The sequence below is a fragment of the Hippopotamus amphibius genome, chromosome 3 (genome assembly GCF_030028045.1).
Source record: "Hippopotamus amphibius kiboko isolate mHipAmp2 chromosome 3, mHipAmp2.hap2, whole genome shotgun sequence".
NCBI lineage: Eukaryota > Metazoa > Chordata > Mammalia > Artiodactyla > Hippopotamidae > Hippopotamus > Hippopotamus amphibius.
This window is the reverse complement of record NC_080188.1, coordinates 26,507,297-26,523,939: the sequence shown is the minus strand read 5'-3', so window position 1 is coordinate 26,523,939 and position 16,643 is coordinate 26,507,297. Positions and strand designations below refer to the sequence as shown.

Here is a 16,643-nt window from a genome sequence, read left to right as displayed (position 1 = left end):
TAATCTCTGATCCTTACACAGGTCATTCTGGCTCTATATTCAAAATATGTCTGAACACTTCCTTGCACCACCACTGGTACAACTCTAGTTCAAGTTGCCATCTTCTCTTGTGTAGCTTATTGTGGTATTCTCTTAATGGGCTGTTCCACTTTGCTGCTTACAATCTGTGGTTTACATAGCAACCAGATGATCCTTTGTGTAAGTCAGGGCACGGCACTCCTTTGCTAGAGATCCTCTACTTGATTCCCAACATACTTAAAAATCCCAAGTCCTTTCCTTGGCCTAAAAGACTGGATATTTGGCAACTTCTGCAGGTACCTCATTGACTACCCTATTCTTCCCCTCCATCACCCTATGCCAGCCACACTGGCCTTTCTGACGTTCTTCAAACCTGCCAAGCATGTTTCTCCTTTAAACTTTGCACTTGCTATTCCCTTTGTCTAGGGTCAGTTCTTCCTCCACACTGTCACATTACTAACTTTCTCCCTTCGTTCAGGTCTCAGCTCAAATTTCACCACCTAATTTCACTATCCACATTATTATGACCCTCATAAAATAGCATCCTTAGCATTCCCCATCCTCTTAGACTGTTTCATCTTTCCTCAGACACATCATCGATTTCTTCCTTTGTTTATTGCCTACCTCTCCTCAGGAGAATGTGAACTGTGTGAAAACAGGATTCACTGATGTATCCCTGGTGCCTAAAACAGTGCCTACTACATGGTAGGTGTTCAGTAAATGTTAAATGAATGGGTGGATTTAAGCCAAGTGAATTTCCGATAAATGTGTTTATTATGTCTCAGAGTATTAAAGTGGAGATTCCTAATAATGTTGAATGGTTGATTTTCTTAACTATATTTTCCTCTTCCAAAAGAGCAACATGCCACACTACATATATCATCTTCAAAACTAGGTCATTCTCCACATCCTGAATGCCAACAAGCCCTTAAAAATTGCGGAGGAAAGTCTTAGGTTCTCACTGAGAAGTATGAGGACAAGAATATTTCCATTCCATCCTAAACCTATCTTTCTCCTTCAGGTTAACTACAATACTGTCTTCTCTGGTGACTCAAAAGTGTTAGAACATATTTTTTAAAAGTCACTCTAAAAGTGCCTCTCATGTAGACATGAGGAGTAAAGCTGGGAGGTGTCTGCAGTATGCACCACAATTATCTCAACTAGCTCTTCAGGTGTTGTCTTTTATGACAACATTTGCTTTGTTCCTGGATGAAGAAGTCACTTCTTTTCTAAGCAGGTGTGGCCCTTTCCATAACATGTTTCTACTTGCATGTTAGCTCTTGGTGAAACTCCTGACAAAGTGGAAAACATTACAACCACTAAAATTATGTGAGTAAAACAAACTATTACTCAATGGCTTAAAGGTATTTAGCAATCCTAAAATGCTAAACAAAGATGTGAGTGTGTGTGTGTGTGCGCGTGTGTGCACACACATGAGCACATGAACACATGCCCAAAAGGGGTTTAGAAATTGCTAGGCACTTACAGAAATACTTGCATTTGTTTAAAAAATGCTCAAGTTCTTTGAAGAAAGCTTGAGTATCCAGTACGTTCATTTTGTCTTCACAGGCATGCACTGGGCTAGTTATTTCCTGCATGTTCTCTCTCATCCCTTACCAGCATTCTTCCTCAAGATCTACCTCCTTCTGGTCTATCAAGAGGCCTCTTCTTTACTGTCTTGGCACATGCAACTTTAAGAAGGAATCTCAAGAACTTTAAAGGCTATGTGTATAAGAAATTCTGAATTGAAATCTTGGCGACAAAAAGAAGAGGAGCCCAGGATTTGAACCCAGTATTTTTCCAGTCAACATTGATCAGATCTTATAGTTATGGGATGTCTCAAAAGTGACCATAATGGCAGGCATCACTTCTTTAAGAAGGTCCTCTGGCCAAGGGTGGCCCCCTATCACACTGTTGGGGGGCATGTAATACATTGATGTAAAGATGGGAAGGCCCATGATCAGGGCAGAGGTAGACAGGCTCTCAAACTCTTAGGAGGCTGCTGTCTTAGCCCCAAATGAAACAATACCTAATCTCCCACCCTTTTTGTGGTAGCAAGAGGGAGGATAAGATTGCTGAATAAAATTTATTATTTCATCCTTTCTTTAAGTAGTATATCAGCAGGACAGTGAAGTTGGAAAAGTAAAATACGAACCACTTCTGAATATCCATGATGTTCTAGAGAATCTACCATTCAAGGATAGGAGAAAACTTATGAAAAATCACCTAAATCTCCAAGTTGATATGGCAAGTCCCAGTAATCTGATCTAGGATTTAAAATATATTATTCTGAGCATTGACTTAGAGATGCTTGAGAGATAGTAGACTATGAACAGAGGGTTGTATTAGGCTAAAGTAAATTAAGGTGTCATAGAGATATTTATACAGTTACTCTTCTATCTAAGAAGTTGTAGATAATTCCATTCCTGAGTCTTTGGGATACTCCTGGAATATTACACAGACAGAAAGACATCATCAGCTATTCAATTCGCCAAAGCACCTCTAGAAATTTACTTTCTCATTCATCACCATCCTTATGTAAACAAAGTTATATGTACCCTGGAAGTGTAATTCTGTAAATACCTAGGTCTTATTATTAACACAATAGTAATAGCAGCTAACAATTATTGACTATATCATGATATGTAATAATTCACTTAAAGTCACAATTGTCCTTTGAGGTAGCAGCTATTAGTATCATCATCTCTATTTTACAAATGAGGAAACAGAGACAGAAATGTAAAATAATTTCCTAGAATCCCATAGCCAGGAAGTAGTAGAGCTCGTTTTGAACACAGGTGTTCTGACTTCAGAATCTGCACACGTAATCTCCAATAGTTCATGACCAAGATGTTCTCCTTACAAGAATATTGATACCTGAGTCAGCTACCATCTGGGGTGGGGATTGGGAGCAAGGGTTATTGCTTTTACGATACCCAGCAACTAGATCCTCTTGCTCTAAGAGCAAGTTTGCCAGTTTTGAAGTCTCAGCACCGCTGGGACTCAACATATGGAAACCATCTGTTCCTTAGAGAGGGAGGCAATTCCTCTATCTCTTGCTCAAAAGACTTCCTAGTAGGCCATTTACTCCAATAGTACTCTAGATACTTGAGAGGTGGGTGGAAGATTCCTAAAGACCATGTCCCTCCCGCTCCCAGTCAGCAGTTTACTAAGATGAAGCTTCAGCATCTGAGCTTCTTACTGGAAAGGCTGATGGACTAGTCCAGCCTGTAGGAGTTTTATGGGGAAAAAGTTAGCAGAGGGAGTCTTTTACCTAGGGCAGTGGTACTACCACCACAATCAACAAAGCATCAAGATTTAAAGGTAAGAATTTAATGGCAAGAGTCCTAGGCCTATACATGAGAGAAGGAAAATTTAAACAGGTCCTGAAATAGGAGAGACAAAAGCAGCTATCAAAAGACAAAGTGTAGAGCCAGGGAAACAGATGAGAATAGGAGGAGTGGTCTCAACAGTAGATCAGAGGGTGATTCTCAGCTTAAACTAAATGGTTGCAGGCTTTGTAGCAGGTTTTGTGGAGGGAAGAGTTGCATTTAAAGGGCCAGTGATGCTGTTGCCTGGCTGGGTTGTGAGTTTCTAGTCTTGGAACACTTGGTAATCAGATATGTTGGACTAGGGCCCGCTCTGCAAAGCTCCCTGATGCACAAGAGTCCACCATTGTGTCGATCTGTAAACGGATTCCATCTCCCCTAAGTTCCTGGAAACCAGATAGCCCTCATCTCGCATCTGCACCCTAGTCTAGAGAAAGGAGGGTAGGGTGTTGGGCAGAGAAGAGATGAGTAGTAGGGCAGGGCACAGGTGGTTCCCCTGTTATCAGTGGGTATGGTATACTTCAGATAGGGCACCTGCACATGAAGAGGTGGCTCTCAGTTCCGACAGAGCTACTCTGTCTGTCGGCATGGCTTTTTACCCCAGCATTATTGGAAAACTTGCTTCCTCTTTTCTACCATCACCATTCTCCCAAATTGCTTACACTTTCCCTATTGACCGGTTTTTGCAGCCCTGCCGTCAGTTCATCAGGAGGTGTGTTGGTCACTGTTACTAGGTCAGGGTATGCTGTTAAGGGCCAGAGACAATAAAGGTCATAAGGACTGTGCTCCTCGCCCTGCAGAAGCTTATTGTCCAATTAAGGGGATGAAATGTACACAGATAACTATACACACAAAGAACCATGTGAAAAGTGCCATGTGAGCTATATGGACAAGAGAGAATACAAGGGTTTTTGTGTGTGTGTGTTTGTTTATCCTCTGATTTTTTTTTTTTTTTGAGAGAGACTATTAAGGGAATAGAAGTAGAGTCTTTCTGCTTGAGATAAGAGTTTTTCCAGAAGAAGTGTGATTTCAGATGGGCCTTCAGGGATAGGTAACTATTTTAATCTTGACTTGTCGGTTGTAATGAACAGAAAAACCACTTGAATAATCTCAATTTAAAAAGGGGGTTATCCACTCATCTCACTTGCAAGAATCTATTCCAAAAGTAAACTGGAAAAAAAATATGAACAGAAATATGCACCGGGCAATTTACTATTTTTATGCCATTATCTGTAATAGCAAAAGACCGACAGCAACCCTAACATTATCAGTATGGGACTAGTTGAGAAAATCATGACGCATCCACACAATGGAGGACTATGCCTCAATAAAAAGGAAAGAGAGGTCTTCCCTGGTGGCGCAGTGGTTAAGAGTTCACCTGCCAATGCAGGGGACATGGGTTCGAGCCCTGGTCAGGGAGGATGCCACATGCCACAGAGCAACTGGGCCCGTGCGCCACAGCTACTCAGCCTGCACTCTAGAGCCCACCAGCCATAATTACTGGCATCTGTGCGCCTGGAACCTTTGCTCCACAACGGGAGAGGCCACCACAATGAGAACCCCTTGCACCACAACAAAGAATAGCGCCGCCTGTTGCAACTGGAGAAAGCCCCCACGCAGCAACAGAGACCCAACAGCCATAAATAAGTAAATAAATAAATTCATTCATTCATTTAAAAAAAAAAGGAAAGAGAAAGATCTCCATAAGTCTCTGAGATAACTGGTTCAGAATGGTGCTTAGTGTTAACAGCAGGGAGGGATATAAAATATATACATATATGCTTATATTTTCAAAAATAAACAATGGAAGACTAAATCAAAAATCAATTTAAAAAAATGGTGACCCAATGAGGAAGGAGGAAAGAGTGAAGGGCATAGAAATTGTGGAATAAACTTTATATTTTATGGCAAGACAAGAAAAATTTAAACATGAAAAAAAATTTCACTGCCCTTTGGCCTCCTCTCTCCCCTCGCTGTGCGTGGTGTATCTGCATTAGGCATCAACCAAACCTCCCCATCAGCAGGAATACCTGCTCAACCATAAAGAGCAACATTCTCCTAGCACCAACCAGGCAACTCCTTTACAGGTAACATTCCTTCTGGACCTTCTAAAGGGATCTCAATGATCCACCACTTCGTACTTGCAGATCTGAATTGTGTAAACGGTCAATAATACATCATTTAATGTACAGCCCTCTATCTCAAAAAATGTACATAACTGTGCTTTGACTTCTAATAGGTACAACAGTTCTCAGAGCCTTCTGAGGAGCTGTTCTCAGGTTATAATTCTCAATTTGGCTCAAATAAAATTTTCCATTTGTTTTTTGGATTGATTGATTAATTTTTCATCAGTAAAATAGGATTTATCTGAGTTTATCTTGTGACATGGTTTTGACTTTGGATATTGACATGCTTAAGAAACAAATATTAAAAGTAAAAAAGGGGCGATATTAAAAAGTTGTATCATAACATAGGATAGTAAGTAATACAGTGTGGCCAGGCCACTTGAGGAATAGAACTACAAAGTAAGAAATCAAGGCAACGTCCTCCATCTCCTTTAATGAGTCATTCATTTATTTATCCAACGTATTTATTGAGCACGTACTATGCACCAGGAATTGTTCTAGGCAATGGGCATGTAGCAAAAAAATCAGAGGAAAAAGACCTGACTTCATGGAGCTTACATTTTAGTGATGGGTGACAGACAATAAACACACAATTAAAATGTAGAGTATGCCATATGATGATGGTGCTGTGGAGAAAAATAAATCAGGGACAACAATAAGGAGTGTGGGGAGGGGTGGGATTGCAATTTTAAATAGAGTGGTTAGAGAAAGCATTGCAGAGAAAATGACATTTGAGCAAAGGTCTGAAGGAGGTGAGAGAGCAAGACATGCAGATAACTTGGGAAGAGCATGCCAATGGAATAGGAAGTGCAAAGGGCCTGAGGCAATAATGTGCCTGGCTTCAGGGAAGAGCAAGATCTATGTGGCTATACTAGAGTGAGTGATGGGGAGAGTCTTGCAAGATGGAAGTCAGAGGGACGGAGGAAAGATTCTGTAGGACCTACTAGGCACTTGTAAAGACTTTGGCTTTTACTCCAACTAAAATGAGAAGAAAAGGGAGGATTTTGAGCAGAAGAGTGACATGACCTTATTTACATTTTAACAAGAGCCCCCTCTTCTCAGCTTCCTGTATGTTTGCCAGTTGCTCCATTCCCCTAATTCTCTCTCAAAACTTCTGCTTACTCATGGCTCCTGAGTTCTCTTCATAACATCAGTTTACACGTGGCTTTTTGTTTGGTGTTGTAACAACTGTTGACATTTCAGTTTGTGTGCCTACTGTGACCTAATCACTCAGTCTCTCAGTGTCTCAATTCCAGATTCTTGGGTGACATAATATTAGACTCACATAGTAGTAGGCTAACTAAGATTAGTCCACAGTGGGAGAACAAGATGAGGTGGGGGTAGGGGTGAGTGGGCAGAGGTGAGCAGAATCCTATAATATTTCCAGGAAGGGATTATGGGCAGAAAGGCAATTGTTAGCACACCAACTTCATCAGGTACCTCAAATATTTTGGGTTTTTAATATATACATAACAGTCAGTGATCTAGCATATTTAGTAAACAACCTACAATCCTAGCAGACAGCTAGAGTGCTCAGGAACCACCTAAGAGTAATAGTAATAATAGATGATTTTTGCAATGCTTAATACTAAAACAGAGCTTCTAAAACTATCTGTGGTAAGGACTAGTTTTCTTATTTATTTCCAATCTGTAGGAGAATTAGAGTTTTGTAAAAGTGAATTCCTAGAAAAATTAAATTTTAAAAGATATATAAAAATAAGCCTAAATTGTTTATTATTAGATTTAACAGACAGAAAATTATACAAATTGCTGTAAAAGTTTCAAAATGCTTAACTCAATTTATGTACTTATCATGTACCAGTTACAAATAGTTCCATGCTTTAAAGAGCACTGTACTAAAAATCACTTACCTAAGTTGTAGCTAAACTTTAGAATAATGATGGAAGATTAAGGGCATTTCATATTCTGAATGAGCATATTAAAGAATATGAATTGTGGTGTTGATGTTGCTTTCACTTTTCTTACTCCACTCATCAAATAAGCTTAGTGCCCCGTATGTAGCTTCTCATAAATATTTGTTGATTGAAATATTTCTCTAGTTTAAGAATATATATAGTTTTATGAAAGACAATGTGTAATTTATTCTATTTAAATTTGCTATTACAGATTAACTCTACTGAGAAATATAGCTGAAATAAATTCTAGTTTCTCTTGGACTAGAAATGGGACAGACAAGGGGAAAAGGAAATATCTTTTCTTAAATTTCAGAGATAGACAACAAAAAAGTACTAACACTAAATTAGAGGGATTGGTGCCTCTAAATATTCATCTTTCATTAAGATTGAAAATCTTGGTTCTATAATTGATTTGTGGACCATTTTCTAATATAGCTAGTGTTTAAGCACTCAGCTGCTATGCTAAGTTCTCTATAAAGTGAATTAAACTGATTAGTTCAATATTTTATGGTTTCATCAACTAAGACATATGTATCAATAAGGGTAACTGAAGAAAAAGTAAAAAAGTCATTGATTTGTTTACAAACTACCATTCCATAATCACTGATTCCTCTGAGAGAAATCATAGGATGATTCGTTTAATAGCTGGTTTATTTCCCAAGACTATATGACCTTCCCCCACAGAATTTTGGGTGACCAGAATTTCACATTTGTGTACAAACATAATTTTAAAAATCTGAATGGTTATGAGGAATTAAATGAGGGCATTTAAGTCCCTTAGTACTGCCTTGAATTTCTTTTAAAGACAGCTATATTGGGAGACTGGGATTTCCATATATACATTACTAATAAGAAAACAAATATCAAATTGTACACTTTAAATATATGCAGTTTATTGTATGTCAATTATATCTCAATAAAAGTTCTTAAAAAAAAGACAGCTATAAGTGTTCCAAGTTTTGTTTTTAGTCATACAGAATCAGAGTAGTTCAGATTCCCTCAAGCAGGAAAAACATGACAATAGCCCACTTGACCCTTTGCCACAATCTACTCTTTATTTTTTTTTAATATTTATTTATTTATTTATTTATTTATTTCACTGTGCTGGGTCTTAGTTGCGGCATGCGGGACTTTTCATTGCAGCATGCAAACTCAGTTGCAGCATGTGGGATCTAGTTTCCTGACCTGGGCCCCCTGCACTGGGAATGTGGACTCTAGCCACTGGACCACCAGGGAAGTCCCCACAATCTACTCTTTAAAAAACAGAAAAAGAAAATTAAAAAGAGAAATTATTTTTAAAAAATTATTTCAAATGCATCATTGCCAGAGATTTAAATTGTTTTTCTCCATACCAATTGTTGTGAAAACACACTAATATTATTTCCAAAATATGCTATACCTTTTGGGACTAGATATCTTTTTTTTTTTTAAAGAAAAACAGGTTCTAATGGTAAGGTTCTATAAGATACAAACTAGTAAATATTTTCTGAATTCATTTGTAAAAAGTGCTAAACTTATACCCATAATCATTCTAAAAGCTACCATGCTCCAGAGATGTAAATATGGTGGATGTCTGTTGTTTTTTTCTGCTTAGGGCATCCTCTTCCCCCTCACCTGCCTGGTGGGAGACATTTCTCCCTGGATCTCTTGCATTTCTGTGTATCTTGTAAGTGAGGCACTGCCACCCTTGTTCTAGATGATCTTTTCAAGGATGTTTATACAACAAACAACCTTGGCATATAAAGATAATGTTAGGACTTTTCTGGTGGCACAGTGGTTGGGAACCTACCTGCCAATGCAGGGAATACGGGTTTGATCCCTGGGCTGGGAAGATCCCCCATGCCACAGAGCAACAAAGCCCGTGTGCCACAATTACTGAGCCTGAGCTCTCGAGCCCACGAGTCACAACTATTGAGCCCACGTTTTGCAACTACTGAAGCCTGTGCTCCACACAAGAGGGGCCACCGCACTGAGAAGCCTGTGCACCGCAATGAAGAGTAGCCCCCGCTCACGACAACTAGAGAAAAAGCCCAGCCCGCATGCAGCAACGAAGACCCAACGCAGCCAAAAATAAAATAAATGAATAATAAAAAAATAACAATATTTTTAAAAAAGACCCAGTGCACCCAAAAAATTAAAAAAACTAAAATATAAAGATAATATCTCTCTGTAGCAAAGAGCAAGTTTGTTTGCCATCCAATACAATAAAAATAATGCTTCCCCCCAGGGTCAAGTTCAGGCATGCATCCTGCCTATTATAAAAGATTTGGGTTCTCTAAACTTAGGATTTCTCACAACCCATAGGGTGTGTAAGCACTACCTGGATCCCTTCATGTCACCCTGTGGGAACTGGAGCTCAGAACCAGTGCAAATGCTGATACTCTAGCTACTGCTATGGGTGTGAATGATATATTGTTCTTTGACTCAGGATCCTTCTGCCTTCTGCCAGAATGAAACCGTGACAGGCTAACTTGTTAGCTTGCAAGTAGGGTAAAATCCCCAGGATCCCTACAGTACCCCAGTTCTTGCTTTGAGTTCTTTCCTAAGACACATCTGTACCTTTGCCCTTCAGCTTCCTGAAAGAACCCTGTGTCTACATAATAAATCTCCCATTTATTTACACTTAAATAGACTCCATTGCTTGTAATCAAAATAGTCCTGATACAGCCAAGAAAATCTGTTTCTTTTTGAAAATTGAACAATAGGGGGAAATATTCAAGTAGTTTTCTAACTGCTTTCACTCAACAAATCTTTGCTGAGCCGTTCCAGGTATTTTGCTGGATGCTGAGGCTGCAAGAGTAAGTAGCATGTGGTTCATAGAGGTTTAATTCTCATAAGAGAAACAGCCTAAAATATAAGTAAAGCAACATGTAATAGTTGCAAATTGTCAGAAGTGCTGTAAAGAAAGCAAAAAGGAGATGAAGGTAGGGAATAAAAAGGGAGGCTACTTTAAAAAAGACCGATTAGAGAAGGTGACTTTGAGAGAGGCATATTTAAGCTGAAATGTGAAGGATGAGAAGGCAAAAGATCGGTATAAATTGAAGGAATAGTAAGTGTCAAAGCCTTGAGACGGGAAGAGCTTAGGAAATGTGAAAACTGAGAGAAGAACAAATGTGAATAAATGTAATGAGTAACAGGAAGAATGCCAGGTGGGGACTTAGGCCAGATTATTCAGGGATTTACTCTGTGTACAATGGGAAGCTATTGGAGAGTCTTAGACATTTAAGCGACAAGGCCCAATCTACATTTAGCAAAACAAGTTTTGCTGTTGTGTGGGGGGTGGGTTGGAGGAAAGCAAAAGTGGAAGCAGCGAGGCCAGTTAAGAGATTGTTGCTTTGTCCAGGAGAGAAATGATGGTGGCCAAGAACAAGTGGTAGCAGTGCAGATAGAGAAAGTGGATTCTGCGTACTGGGGACACAGGGACAGAGGATGTGGATGGGGTGACAACCTGGGAGAGTGGTGGGTGGGGAGGTTTGGGCCTCTAGAAATCAAGATTGCCATTTGGGGCTATGTTTAGTTGTATATTTCTGTTCAATACCCAAGGGAAGATATCCATTTGGCCATTGGTGATTGCAGCCTAGAGTTAGGTGTGAGATATAAATTTGAGGGTCATCAACATATACATGGTATATGGTCCCAGTGGAATAGGAGTGAAGGAGGCAGGGCACAACCTTTAAAAGAATGACTTAGCCCGAGGACACGACATAAACTGGTTAGAACCAAATAGGTCCACGATGGCGGACCAATCAACTTCCAGTAGACCTTGAGCCTCAGTATATGCTCATGGTAGCACATCAGCAAGCTAAATGACACCCCTACAGTCGACATGACAGTTCCAAGGATGACCATAAAGGTCAAAAAGTGGGTGGTAGCCCAATTCCTGGAAATCCCCACCCCTTTCCCAAAATAGCTAGAATACTCCTCCCACTCATTAGCCTATAAATTACCCACCCCTATAAAAACTGACAACCCCGTACCCTGGGACTGCTGTCGCCTTCTGAGAAGGCCCACAATCTGTGTTGTGTGTTTCTCTCTAAATAAATCCACTTCTTATCTATCACTTTGTCTCTCACTGAATTCTTTCTGTGATGAGACATCAAGAACCTGAGCCTGGGGCTTCCTAGGTGGCTCAGCGGTTAAAAATCCGCCTGCCAAGGCAGGTACACAGGTTCAATCCCTGGTCTGGGAAGATCCCACATGCTGTGGAGCAACTAAGCCCATGTGCCACAACTACTGAAGCCTGCACGCCTAGAACCTATGCTCCACAAGAAGAGAAGCCACCACAATGAGAAGCCTGTTCATCGCAATGAAGAGTAGCCCCTGCTTGCTGCAACTAGAGAAAGCCTGCGCAGAGCAACGAAGACACAATACAGCCAAAATAATAAATAAATAAATAAGTTTATATTTTTTAAAAAAAAAGAACCTCAGCTTAATTAAGTCCTGAGACCAGGTGTGTGATCTAATTAAAACACTGTGGGTCCAAGTTCCAACCTGGGTTTTGGCTGGGTTCGAGTCCCAATCTGAGTTACACAGTTTTACCAGGTTCATAATGTCCAGCCTTCTTTCAGTTTATTCTGTTTCCCAGGACTTGGTGCCCACCCTCCCCAAAGTGGGGCACGCAGGAACTTCTGAATCTCCTGCAAACCACCCACAGAACATGATGAGCCGGGAGCACCATCTCCAGATTTCCCTCTGCCTAATAGTGCCACCATTACTATTTTCTTTCTACTATGGCTGTTCCAGGTTGGTGAGGGTCTTCCTGAAAGACGGCCTCCTCCCAGTGACCTTGCGAGAAAGGTGCCTTTGGTTTCAGCCTCCACCTCGATCTACCTGGAAGGTTTTTACTGACATCGTTTTTTTGTATAATTAATTAATTTTTTTGGCAGGGTTGGGTCTTTGTTGCTGCCTGAGGGCTTTCTTTACTTGCAGCGAGTGGGGCCTACTCTTTGTTGCGGTGCAGGGGCTTCTCATTGCGGTGGCTTCTCTTGTTGCAGAGCACGGGCTCCAGGCTTGTGGGCTTCAGTAGTTGTGACTCATGGGCTTAGTTGCTCCGCGGCATGTGGGATCTTCCCAGACCAGGGCTTGAACCCGTGTCCCCTGCATTGGCAGGTGGATTCCCAACTACTGCGTCACCACTGTTTTAAAGACTTTTTTAAAACAGTTTTGTCTTTTTGGACATATAAGTTACATACTATAACATTCAACCATTTTAGGTGTATAATTAAATGAATTTTAATAACACATAAAGTAATATACAAAGTTCTGCAACCATCATCACTACCTAGTTGTAGAATACTTCCATCACCCCCTAAAAATCCTATGAGCTCATTGGCAGCCACTCCTTGTTTCCTCCCCCATGGCGCCAGGCAAATACTAATTTATTTTTTGACACTTTTTTGGCCTTTTCTAGACATTTCATACAAATTGAATCATACAATATGTGGTCTTTTGTGTCTGGCTCCTTTTACTGAGTATAATGTGTTTGAATTTCATCCAAGTTATAACATATATCAACATTTCATTGCTTTTTTATTACTGAATTTCCTTCAATTGTATGGATATACAACATTTTGTTTATTCATTTGCTTGCTGATGGCTATTTGGGTTGATTTTGGCTATAATGAATAATGCCGCAGAAATAACATTCACCAACCTCACTCAGATGTTGAGAGAACCACATAATTTTTTTTATTGAAGTGTAGTTGATTTACAATGTTGTGCCAATGTCTGCTGTACAGCAAAGTGACTCAGTTATACACATATATACATTCTTTTTTAATATTCTTTTCCATTATGGTTTATCATGGGATATTGAATATAATTCCCTGTGCTATACATTAGGACCTTGTTGTTTATCCATTCTAAATGTAATAGTTTGCATCTACCAACCCCAAACTTCCAGTCCATCCCTCTCCCTGCCCCCCCCCCCCCTTGGCAACCACAAGTCTTTTCTCTCTGTGAGTCTGTTTCTGTTTTGTAGATAGATTCATTTGTGCCATATTTTAGATTCCACATATAAGTGATATCATACGGTATTTGCTTTCTCTTTCTGGCTTACTTCACTTAGTATGATAATCTCTAGTTGCTGCAGATGGCATTATTTAGTTCTTTTCAATGGCTGAGTAGTATTCCATCATATATATGTACCACATCTTTATCCATTCATCTGTCGATGGGCATTTAGGTTTTCCCATGGTTTTGGCTACTGTGAATAGTGCTGCTATGAACATAGGAGTGCATGTATCTTTTTGAATTATAGTTTTGTCCAGGAGTGAGATTGCTGGATCATAAGAATTACATAATATTTAAAAATTGTGGGCTAAGGGTATTATTTGGGGTGAATTTTCCTCTATTTTCCAATTTTTTGGAAATTTGGTTATACTGTGTGTATAGTTTTAAAAGTAAACTTTATTCATTTGATTTAAAATTTATCATGAAATAGTTTAGTCATACACAAAGGCATAAGGATTATAATAACAAAAAATCATGTACCTACCACAGCTCAAGAAATAGCCCTCTGGGTTGGGATTACCATATATACATTACTAATAAGAAAAAAAATCAAATTATACACTTTAAATATATGCAGTTTATTGTATGTTAATTGTATCTTAATAAAAGTTCTTGGGGGAAAAAAAGAAATAGCCCTCTGGGAATTCCCTGGTAGTCCAGTGGTTAGGACTCGGTGCTTTCACTTCCAGGGCCGGAGTTCAGTCCCTGGTCAGGGTACTAAGATCCCACAAGCCACGTGGCGTGGCAAAAAAAAAAAAAGAAAAAAATTAATGCTATCATTAATTTGTATTTTCATTCCCATTCATGTCTATGTACTTTTACATGTATAAATTCTTATAAAATACACAGTATTTTTTTGCATGATTTTAGACTGAATATACATTGTATGAAAAATAATGGTACTATGTATTCCATTAATGGTACTAAAGTACTAACTCATTTTTCTTCTCATAATAACCACATTAAGTAGCACAATTATTATCCCCACTTCACAGATAAGGAAACTGAGGCCAAGATGGGTTGTTACTTGGCAAGGTTACACAGGTAGTAAATAGTGGAGATGGCTTTGAATTCAGGAGCCTGACTCCAGAGTATCTGCGTGACTATGCCATGCTGTTTCAAATACTGTTATATTATTATACTATGTTTCTTTTGCAACCTGCTTTTCCATTCAACATTATATTTGCAAGACTCCTCCATAGTGATACATGAAAGTTCGTTCCTTTTCATTACAGCACTGTATTTTGCTCAATCAATAGGCCACAATTCAGTTATTCATTCTACTATTAATAGAGATTGTAACCAACAGTACTGCAAGCACATTCTTATGCAGTTCTCCCTGTGCATATATGCAAGAATTCTTCTAGGGTATATATCTACAGAAAGAATTTCTGGGTCACCGTGGTATGTGCACCTTCAAATTAACTAGATATTTCCATTTGTTCTCCATAACGATGATATCATTTTACTTTCAAGAAATCAGCTCGTAAAAAATTCTCCTGTCTCTGGTTACAATATAAATAATAACCAAGCACTATAAGAAAGTGAAATAAAATGCCAAGAAAGGTGACAAGAAATGGAAGTTAAACAGAATAGTATAGTAACGCAAATCTGCCATTTATCAATTCTCTCTTTCAAGTGCACGCAACAAAAATGAGACACATCATTTTTCCACTCTTCACTCTCGTCTCCGTTCCCTTTCCTTCTAAGCTATATTCGACTCTTGGATCTTCCCTGAAAAGCATGAACGTGATATGTTACTATAAATATTAAAATCCCCGAATTCTTTCCAGAGGAAGGAGTGAATTATGTTAAAGTGGAGTGACTTCACAATCCAGTGTTTCATTGACCCCCTCTTTTCCATAAACATTGCCATAGGTTTCTTCTCTACCAGCCTGAAGCTTGCTATTTTATTTTATACTCACAATCATGGAGTACTAAAGAGTTGAAACCCTTTCACACACAGACATAGATATAATACAGAGATATAGGCCTCAAGTAAGTTTTCTCAGTGAAGAGCTTGTAAAGTTGTAAGAAAACAATGATTAGTGTAAGAAATTTTAGTACAATTGTTTGATGCTTTACATGCATATAACTTTAATGCTGCATAAACATTCTTATATAAAAGAAATATAAGCAGGGACTTCGCTGGTGGTGCAGAGGTTAAGAATCTGCCTGCCAATCCGGAGGACGCGGGTTAGAGCCCTGGTCCGGGAAGATCGCACATGCTGCCAAGCAACTAAGCCCGTGAGCCACAATTACTGAGCCCACGTGCCGTAACTACTGAGGCCTGCGCACCTAGAGCCTGTACTCAGCAACAAGAGAAGCCACTGCATGGCAATGGAGAGTAGCCCCTCCTCCCCACAACTAGAGAAAGTCCACAAGCAGCAGTGAAGACCCAACGCAGCCAAAAATAAATAAATAAATAAAATAATAAATAAATCTTTTAAAAAAAAGAAATATAAGCAAACTTTGGAAGGTAACTATTCTTTTTGAAACATTTTACCTTAAGATTCCTTTCAGCTTTTTGTCCCTTTCCAGCGTTCAAGACGTCGAAACGAGGACGTGGTGGGTCCTCTGGTGCGAAATTCCGGATTTCCTTGGGTCTTCCGGTTGGAGCCGTGATCAACTGTGCTGACAACACAGGAGCCAAAAATCTGTATATCACCTCTGTGAAGGGGATCAAGGGACGACTGAATAGACTTTCTGCTGCTGGTGTGGATGACATGGTGATGGCCACAGTCAAGAAAGGCAAACCAGAGCTCAGAAAGAAGGTAGATCCAGCAGCGGTAATTCGACAACGAAGGTCATATGGCAGAAAAGATGGTGTGTTTCTTTATTTTGAAGATAATGCAGGGGTCATAGTAAATAATAAAGGCGAGATGAAAGGTTCTGCCATCACAGGACCAGTTGCAAAGGAATGTGCAGACTTGTGGCCCAGGACTGCATCCACTGCTGGCAGCATTGCATGATTCTTCGGGGTATTTGTAAAAAGAAAATAATAATAAAAAGTATTTGCTCGTGGGGGGAAAGAAAAGATTCCTTTCAAAAGCTTTCTCCCTTATGCATTAAAGTAGAATCAAGTGCAGTTTGCTTCTAAATTATGAGGACTATGCCGCTTCCTCTGCAGCTTGGAGGGACACCAAGGATGATGCCTTTCAGGTATAGAGAAGGGGGTAGGATTAGCAGGAGCGGAGGGTGGGAGGAGAGAGAGAGCCGCCGAAACACAGCTAATGGAAGAT

At 39.6% G+C, this 16,643-nt stretch overlaps 1 protein-coding gene across 1 annotated transcript; it reads left to right on the top strand.

The window, feature by feature from the left end:
* Positions 1-11,215: 11,215 nt before the first annotated feature.
* On the top strand, positions 11,216-16,392 carry LOC130848415 (60S ribosomal protein L23-like). The gene is made up of 2 exons (XM_057726908.1): positions 11,216-11,250; positions 15,914-16,392. Exons 1-2 carry the CDS (start codon positions 11,216-11,218, stop codon positions 16,371-16,373), a joined length of 495 nt encoding a protein of 164 aa, XP_057582891.1. The 3' UTR covers positions 16,374-16,392.
* Positions 16,393-16,643: the final 251 nt, after the last annotated feature.

Bases quoted from the DNA above. Each gene is read 5' to 3' on its own strand.
- LOC130848415 (XM_057726908.1), top strand. From the start codon at position 11,216: ATGACAGTTCCAAGGATGACCATAAAGGTCAAAAA. The intron at 11,251-15,913 runs GTGGGTGGTAGC...TTTTACCTTAAG, and splicing joins ATGACCATAAAGGTCAAAAA to ATTCCTTTCAGCTTTTTGTC.